This window comes from Triticum urartu, chromosome 3A, assembly GCF_056163025.1.
Source record: "Triticum urartu cultivar PI428250 chromosome 3A, HENAU_Tu73, whole genome shotgun sequence".
NCBI lineage: Eukaryota > Viridiplantae > Streptophyta > Magnoliopsida > Poales > Poaceae > Triticum > Triticum urartu.
In genome coordinates, this window is record NC_141875.1 from 729,226,399 (window position 1) to 729,234,867 (window position 8,469).

General features: G+C 50.6%; 1 protein-coding gene across 1 annotated transcript; it reads left to right on the top strand.

Annotated features, from left to right (window-relative positions):
* Nucleotides 1–725: 725 nt before the first annotated feature.
* LOC147982308 (uncharacterized) lies at nucleotides 726–7,131 on the top strand. Its single transcript, XM_087516267.1, has 3 exons — nucleotides 726–1,586; nucleotides 6,952–7,013; nucleotides 7,107–7,131. The coding sequence occupies exons 1-3, from the start codon at nucleotides 726–728 to the stop codon at nucleotides 7,129–7,131; spliced, it is 948 nt and encodes a 315-aa protein (XP_087372393.1).
* Nucleotides 7,132–8,469: the final 1,338 nt, after the last annotated feature.

Here is an 8,469-nt window from a genome sequence, read left to right on the forward strand (position 1 = left end):
TCCACACGCCCACCAACGATGCTAGACGCACCGCCGGAAAGGGGGCTGGGCAGGGAGACCTTTATTCCATCTTCAGAGAGCCACCACCATCTCGTCTTCCTGAGCAGGACACAAACCCTAGCAAGATTGAAAAAAAAGACTAAAAACGGAGCACTCCCCGGCCCTTGCCAGGATCCACCACACCTACATGGCTCTAGGGCCACCGGACACGAGGCGGACCTGCGCTGGCGCCGGCGAGAGGCATGAACCCTAACTTTTTTTCGTCGAGGAGGAGGAGGAGGCTGTTGGCTTCTCTAGGACAATGAATAAAGTCGACCTTCCCAATCATGAAAATCATGTCAATGCATTCAGGCTGCATAAATAGCCGCTGATGCTTAATTGTTGACATATACATAATGGCAGGTTCGTATGGAAGTCTTCACGTTTTGATGTGGCCAAAGCCAAACACGAGTGTATCCAAGCGTGCATGTCAAGTATAGATCTGCAAAAAACTAATTCTCCCGACCGAGGTATGCCCTCGTGTGCGCGTGCTTTCTAGATCTTCACGTATCGCCGGCGTCCTCTGTCCAAACAAGAGACCAAATCGTGACTCCTTTGGACGACCTCGGAGTCCCTTTGTCTTCCACAAGAAGGACGCCTCTCTTTCCTCTCCTGGATTCATCTGGATCCCACGTTCTGTTCTCTCGTCTCGTAATCGATCGATAGACAGAGGGAGCGCCGCCGAGATGACCGTCCAGATAGCCACCACCACCGGCCAGGAACGGGAAACAGCGCGCGCGCGGCGCACGGGTACAGCCAGGATGGTGCGGCCCTGCCCGTCGTTCTCCACGCTCCCTGACGACCTCCTCGTCATCGTCTACCGGTTGCTGGCCGAGTCAGCGAGCAGCCGTGTGCGCTTCGCCGCCGTCTGCAGGTCATGGCGCGCCGCCGTCGCCATGGAGCCGCGGGTGCCCGCTCTGCCGTGGCTGCTGCTCTCGCCACGCGGCGCCCGCGACAGGACATGGCGTGCGCTCTGCCCCGCGGATGGCGCCACGATCAGCCTCCAGCCCCGGCGTGGGGCCGTCGGGAGGGGCCTCATCGGCGGTTACGGTGGAGGCTGGGTGGTCTCCTCCCAACCGCTGCTCAGGATAGTCAACCTCTTCACCGGAGCGGAGGTGCCGCTCTCCGAGAAACAGAGGAGGATGGCCTGCCCGCACGCCAACCTTGGGCCTGGTGATGTTGTACCCGTCGTCTCGAAAATCGTACTCTCCCAGCCGCCCAACTCGGACGGTTGCATCATTGCCGCATTGACAGAGAACTGCGGAATCATGCTCTCTAGAGTTGGTTGTCCAGGTGAAGGGTGGACGATACATGGATGTCACGGGTTCAGATTCACGGACATTGCCTTTTACAACGGTCACCTCTACGGTGTTGCACGTGATTGTAATAAACTCCTCAAGTGCGTGATCGGCGTGAACAAGGATGGCGCTCCCGTATTCGCCGACTGTGACTGGATAGACATGCGAATGCTCGATTATTCAACATCGGCGACCCCTTACAAGAAGAATGCATCTTGCATCGTTGATCTAAATGGAAACCTTGCTGTGGTTGTGCTTACACTACTAGGAAAAGGCCTATTAATGATGCACCGGTTTTGCCTACTAATGGCGCACTACTGGTGCGCCATTAGTATCACGCCACTAGAATTTATACTAATGGCGCACCACTGATGCGTCATTAGTATCTGATATGCTAATGGCGCATCTGGAAGTGCGCTATTAGTATGTAACACCATGCGCCATTATTATGCCTCCCGGGGGGCCATATGTAACCATCTGCTTTGTCATACTAATGGCGCACTCTGCTCTGATGCGCCATTAGTATCCTTTGGCATACTAATGGCGCACCTTGTGGTGATGCGCCATTAGTATGAATATTAGTTTTTTTTTTACTTTTCTGATTTTTGCACAGGTTACAAAATATATTATTTGACAGAATATAGACAATAGCACATAGCAACAGCAGATTCATCGAATACAATAGAAGATTAGTCTCCTAATACAATTCATCATATTAGTCTCCGAATTCAAAAGACCGAACAAAGATAAAACATTACAAGTCTTGAGACCGCGAGTATCGAGTTTGTCTTCACATTACAAGTCGATATCGATCATCTAAACTACCATCACATAGAAGAGAGCTGCGGTCATCACGATGAGCATCATCGCGATGAAACTGGTCTTCATCCGGTTCCTCCAACGCTCCCTCCTCTCTCCCGCTAGATAGCGGGCATATCTAGATTCTGCCTCCGCCCTAGTGGTGTACCCTTTGTAACTGTTACCGCTGAAACGGTAAACCTGTCTCCGACACTCCTCCCAGTCGTCGTAGACTCCGGAAACCTTACCCTTGTACACGACATACGACGGCATCTCTATGCACAAGCCAAACAACAGACAATACATACATAAGCAATATGTAAGTACGCAACAAAAGGATCGGAAGAGAAAAGCAAGACATTAATAGCACGATTCATGGTCCTACTAATAAATAGCATCGATTACATCTAAGTTGAACAACTGTCCAAACCAAAGAGACATACGAATTCATTAAAGTTTATTTACAACATGAGCCAATCAATGTTTCAGAACTACACATCACTACTTTCGACTCGACTCATCGGACAGGAGCGTGGATGAAGCCGTCGTCTGTCGTGATGGTCATGAAATCGCGGGCGTTGTCACCCTGCATTTGTAGCGTTTCATCTATCTCACGGTTGGATAGTTGATATCTGAGGAAGAACTGCCCCGAGGTATGAAGGACATCTTGATGAATGATGTCCGCAAACTCCGACTGGATGCGAAAGAATTCTTGTCTGAGGTCCGCGTCCTGGATTCGCGACAAGCTCGCGGCCCAATCTTTAAGATTATCTGGTAGCATAAGGTGATGATGGTCCCTTATGATCGCCCGCATGTGATGGAGGGCAGCAGAACTTCGTATTGTGTGAGAACATGTGCTTGCCGTACTTACGAACTGCCCTGGTGAAGGTGCCTCCAGATTTGGCGTAGCCGGGGAGAACATCATCAAGAACTTTCTTGACATTTGTGTAGTCTATCTTGGAGTTACGGTTCGGGTCTAAATACGTGGCCATGGAATATTTGGGGGGCTTAAGAGGATGAGTGTGCAATGTGTGTCACTGCACAGAACACGGAATGTTAGAAAAAAAAAACGATCGAAATATAAGAAATCATATGTTACAGGGCGGTTAAGGGATGACTTACTCGGGAAAGTAAGGCACAAGGAAGTTATCCTTATCTGCGTTTGCCAGAATGACGCCTTCGAGGTGTGAACTCGCAACTTGGCGGTCCCCAGCACTGCTCAAGTGCTTGGCACGCATGTAGAAGGGGTCGACTATCACGATGTCCGGGGTCTTGTCTCTAATGATCCGCATCTCCATACTCAGCGAAAACAGCCGAACGAAGGTGTAGTGCAGCGGATGAAGGTTAAACATAGGAAAGATGTCATCAAACCGCAGGACGATCGTACCCCCGATGTCGCCATCCACAAAGCCCTTTCCCTCTGGCACCTTGGCCACGAAAACCGGGTATGCCACATCCTTCTCTCTGAGACGCCGCTTCTCCAAAGAAAGAACACTGTCGTGCAGACTCCGCATAGCACCGGTTGCAGCATTGAGCATATTTGGCGGTAGCATCGCCCTACCCGCCACATGCACCCTCCTCGAGATATCCTTAGGTGAAGGTGGCCCGTCCTGAGCACGGATCGAACTCGGTGCCGACTGGCTCGCACCGGTGCCCTTGTTAGTCTTTCGTTTCCGTCCCTTCTTCTTGATCTCCTGTAATGGGACCGAGTTCTGCTCACAGACCGCCTTCTTGAGCGTGTTGGGGCTGATAATATTTCGCACCTCAGCTATCTAAGGCTCGGTGAAGGCGGGAGCTGGAGGCGTGTCCTGAGAATTGAACGCCAGACGACGCCTATTGCAATTGGATTTCTCCGCTGTACCAGCTAGATCGCGGTCGTCTTGGTTGGGTTCTTGAGAAAGAGGCCCGCAGAACTCGTCAGCGTACCCATGTTCGGCAAAGTACTTATCAACTTTGGTAAATGTACCGTCGTTGTTGTCGTCGCCGTCCAGATCCTGTGCCATAGGGCTGTCCAGATCCTGTGCCATAGGGATGTCCGGCAGGTCCGGTAGCGTTGCGGCGTTCTTGCCATGGCTTGGCGCCGGCACGACTGGCGGTCTTGTCTGTGGGGTGGTGTCCCCCGCCCCCAAACGAATCTGGCTCTTCGGCCAAAGCAGGGGCCAGTTTACGCAGGCGCTGAGGGTCATCTCATCTTCTTCGTCGGCCCCAGCGGGTCGAATCGGAGGTAACAGCTCATCGCAGCCTGGCAGCACCCGAACCACTTCAACCCTATACATTGTGGGTGGCATCGGATTACCGTGGAACACGGGGTTGCCCGGTTGAACGATTCTGCCCTTGGCGACATCGACCAACTCGACGCCCACGAAGTGCAGAAGAGTGCAAGGAACGTCGGCGGCGCCCTGCGAAAACATGTAGGGCGTCAAGGATGCCCAGTCAAAGGCAAGGAGATGAAGTCATCGGCCTAGAGGCTTATTTACCGTGATGCATTCGAGCTCGGCTAATGTCGAGGCACTGCCAACGGCGGGCGTGCAATTGACGGAGGGGCCGCTTGCTGGCGAGGTGCCGACCGGCGAACACCCGGGTGCATTAAGCTCCAATGCCCGTGCCGGCGCTGGAGACACGAATACTGCCTCCGCCGGAGACACCAATGGCGCCGCAGGAGACACCAATGGCGCCGCCTGCGCGCTGTGTGAGTTGCTGGCCGTGAAGTTAGGAACCGGGGGAGGCCCCTGTTGGCCGCCCGCAATCCACGTCGTCAGCCCATGAATCAACGTAGGCACCATGGCGTTGAGCGTCGTTCCAAGTTGTTGTTGCACTTGCTCTTGGACAAGCTCCGGAATCCGCGCCACTTGTGCCTTGAGTGCTTCAACCTCGCGCGACTGGCTTTCCGAGCTGGTCTTTTTCTCCTTTCACCCACCAGCGGTATAGTATGACGACCATTTTGTGGACAAGCCTTTGCCGGCCACACGACCAGCTGACGTCGGCTTATCGAGCTTATCCCTGTTTTTCATTACGTTCAGCGCCCTCTTCAAAGGGGTGTCGAAAGGGGAGCTCTGAGACGACCCCGCGCTACTGCTTTCTTTGTCCTGCGGAAGGAACGTGAACCATTTAGAAATATTGGGGATTAATTAGAGTGCAACCATATGGAGCTAATTATGCGGGGGTGTATTCCTTACCAGAACAAGCTCAAGCTCATTGGTCTTCGGATCCGTGGTAAGCTCCTTTGTTACCAGGTCCTCCTTGTACCGGGCCCTGAGAAAGTTCCTGGTCTGCTTGTCACTGTATTTCTCGAAGCGGGGCGGTAAGCCTTGCTCGGCACGCTCCGCGTCCTCCTTGTCCCATACAGGCTCCGCCACTCTGTAACCGCCGGGACCGAGTTGGTGGACCCCTAAGTTCAACTGCCGCATTTCTTTCCCCCACTGACTTGATTCGTAGGTTGCGGGGCTGTTGCACTTGATCTTGAACTCCTTGTAGTCATCTTCGCTCATCAAAGGATATTTCGCCTTGATCTTGTCATAACTATCACCTTTATCAATCATTGCCTTCACCGTGCTTCTCCAAGTAGACAGGGCCGTGCTCATCTTCGTGAGGGCGGCATTGTTCACTTTATTCCCTGGGAGGCGTGTGTTTGCAAACTCAGCGAGGAACTTGTATCGTTCGTGCAGCTTCGTGAAGAGGAGGCTGCGCAAATTCCCTCGGTCCTTATGCCTTAGGTTCTCGGTGTTGATCGAGGCAGTGCTCCGGAGAATGCACCCGAGCTAAACCGAGTACCCCTTGACTACTTGTTTGGGCGCCGTCGGTTGCCCGTCGGAGTTCACTTCAGTAAATTCCTCCCTGACGGTGCGGAGCGCGTTCGGGCGCCGGTCCTTCCGTTGCTTCTTCGGTTGGCTGCCATCTGTGCGTGCGCCGCCATCATCAGTGGTGGCATCCTCGGCGGCACCATCAGTGGTGTCATCCCCGACGCCACTAGGGGTTGTGTAGTCAGGATCGGTGTCTTCCGCGGCGTCCTCATAGCGGTGAGGTTGTTCCTTCAACTCCTGGGACAGCTCCCAGAATTGCTTGCCGCCCGAACCGCCGGCCTCATCGTTGTGGGCCATGTTTCGCTCTAAATAGGAAAAAAAGTTTGGTCAAAAAGTTGGTTATTGTCAAGGAACAAGATCATGGTCTCATCATTTAGGGTTTGTCGACACCGAGGCATCCTAAAAGCCAAGGTTTCATCATTTAGGGTTTGTCGACGCCGAGGCACCCTAAATGCTAAGTTTTCATCATTTAGGGTTTATCGATGCCGAGGCACCCTAGGTTGGGCCTAATCACTTGGCACTAATCAGTTGGCTCTATTGCCACCTATGTTGGGTTTATCATCTAGGGTTTATCGATGCTGAGGAGAATTTCTAAGTTGGGCCTAATCACTTGGCTCTATTGCCACCTATGGTTTAATGCAGCAAGAATAAAGGGGCAGTTGATCCTACTTAATTAAGTACTAAGATACCCCGGCCCATGCATTAGTAGCAAGTACCTCATATGTCCGATTTTTAGCAAAGTCATGCTAAAATTCACGGAAAATTTCAGCATGACCTTTGCTGAAAATAGGACATATGGAGTACCCAAATTTGCCGGAACGGAAGTTAATCGATATTCCGGCAAACTCAAGGGCCTCTCGGGGTACCTGCAAAATCATCACGACACGAAGGGCCTCTCAAGGGCCTCAAGCAGCAGCGGCGTCTCCCAGGACCCTTTTTTTTGCTAAATTTCTTTGCGCAACAATCAGAGCAGAAAATTCAGCATATTTCTATACAATTTTTTTGGTATATATCAGGTTTTGGCTGCATTTGCAAATGCATTCCATGTACTGCAACCCTCGAGAATTCCTAGCATGAGGTTTGTCCATCACTTTTGGCTCACTTATTAATCTACTCATCCTATGTCAATATCCACATGCTATGTCATCTGATGTGCTTTATATCATTGTAGTTTAGGCACCATACAAGATTGTTAGTTCAATGTGCTTTATATCCTAGTTATACTACTGCAGGAAAGGAGGATCATCATACACATATATATGTATAGCAATTGACAGGAGCTTCATCATTTTTAGTAACAACAATACATATATAGCAATTGGAAGCAAACAGATGTACACATAAGATAGAAATGTAGTGCTGAAAGTTTAATGCTTACAAAAGACTTGCTGAAATAGTGAAAAATATGGAGTCACCAAGCTGGCTAAGAAACTCCCAAAGTCCACTAGCAAATCCAAGATCTAATCCTGTTACACACATCATAACAATTTAAGATAATTAGGATAAGGATAGTAGGAAATGAAAAAGAAAGAGCTCAAAAAACAATCACAACAGAAAAATAATAAAAACCTAGTCCTAGAAGAAAATAAATCCTAAAAGAAAAGAAATCCTAAAATCTGGAGCAAGTCCTAGCAGTAGTAGTCCAACTAGATGGCCACCACTACTACTCCTATCTCTATTTAGCATCATCCACACGATAGTCCACACGATAGTCCTAACTCTTATGGTATATATATACTGATTAATTACTGAATTTGATTAATTACTGAATTTGAGCATGTTGAGGTTTTAAAACTTGCAAAAAATATATATGCATCGCAGCTGTATTAGTGACAACAACGGACAACAGCTAAATTTAGTGCATCCTATACGAACTTTGAAGTTTCACAGCACACTACTACATAGAGAGATGGTAACTAAAATGTCAATTCCTTTGCACTGGGATCATAAAACTATATGGATTTTGAACAGAATCATATAGTAATCAGTCTCCAGGGTTGGTGTACTCCAATCTTTTCAAAAGGACAAAAAAAGAGCATTTTTTAACCTCAAGAGAAGTGTCAACTAGTACTAAACAATGACCAATTGCTGCTAGTAGTGAAGACTAGCACAATTCAACCAACCATCAAGCAAACCATCTACTACCTAACATCAACACACATCCATCTATCCAACATCCATTGATCCATGTAAATAGCAGCATGGACAAGAGAGGAACAGGGAACAGAGAGATGAACAAGGAATATGGAGGTGAGTAAGGAAGAGGGGCTCACCACGGGCAGCGCATCGAAGGAGAGCAGCCGCCGGCCACGCGCAGGGAGAGACGGCGGGAGGTGGCAACGATGGTCACGGCACCGTCCTTGGTTCGCCGGCTGCTGCTGGGGAGACCGGAGGCGGAGGACGGCAGGGGCCGGCGGGGTGGGCGCGTGCGTCGGGGCCGAGGTCGCCGGCTGCTGCAGGGGTCGGAAGAGGCGCTCGCCTGTCCGAGGTGGAGGAGAGGAGCGGGCGGCGGGGCGAGGAACCCTAGCGCGAGG

What these genes read in the sequence shown, in the direction of transcription:
- LOC147982308 (XM_087516267.1), top strand. Translation starts at nt 726, where the DNA reads ATGACCGTCCAGATAGCCACCACCACCGGCCAGGAACGGGAAACAGCG. An exon ending in TAAATGGAAACCTTGCTGTG is followed by an intron (nt 1,587 to 6,951) that starts GTTGTGCTTACA and finishes GGTATATATCAG; the next exon opens with GTTTTGGCTGCATTTGCAAA. An exon ending in TCGAGAATTCCTAGCATGAG is followed by an intron (nt 7,014 to 7,106) that starts GTTTGTCCATCA and finishes ATATCATTGTAG; the next exon opens with TTTAGGCACCATACAAGATT.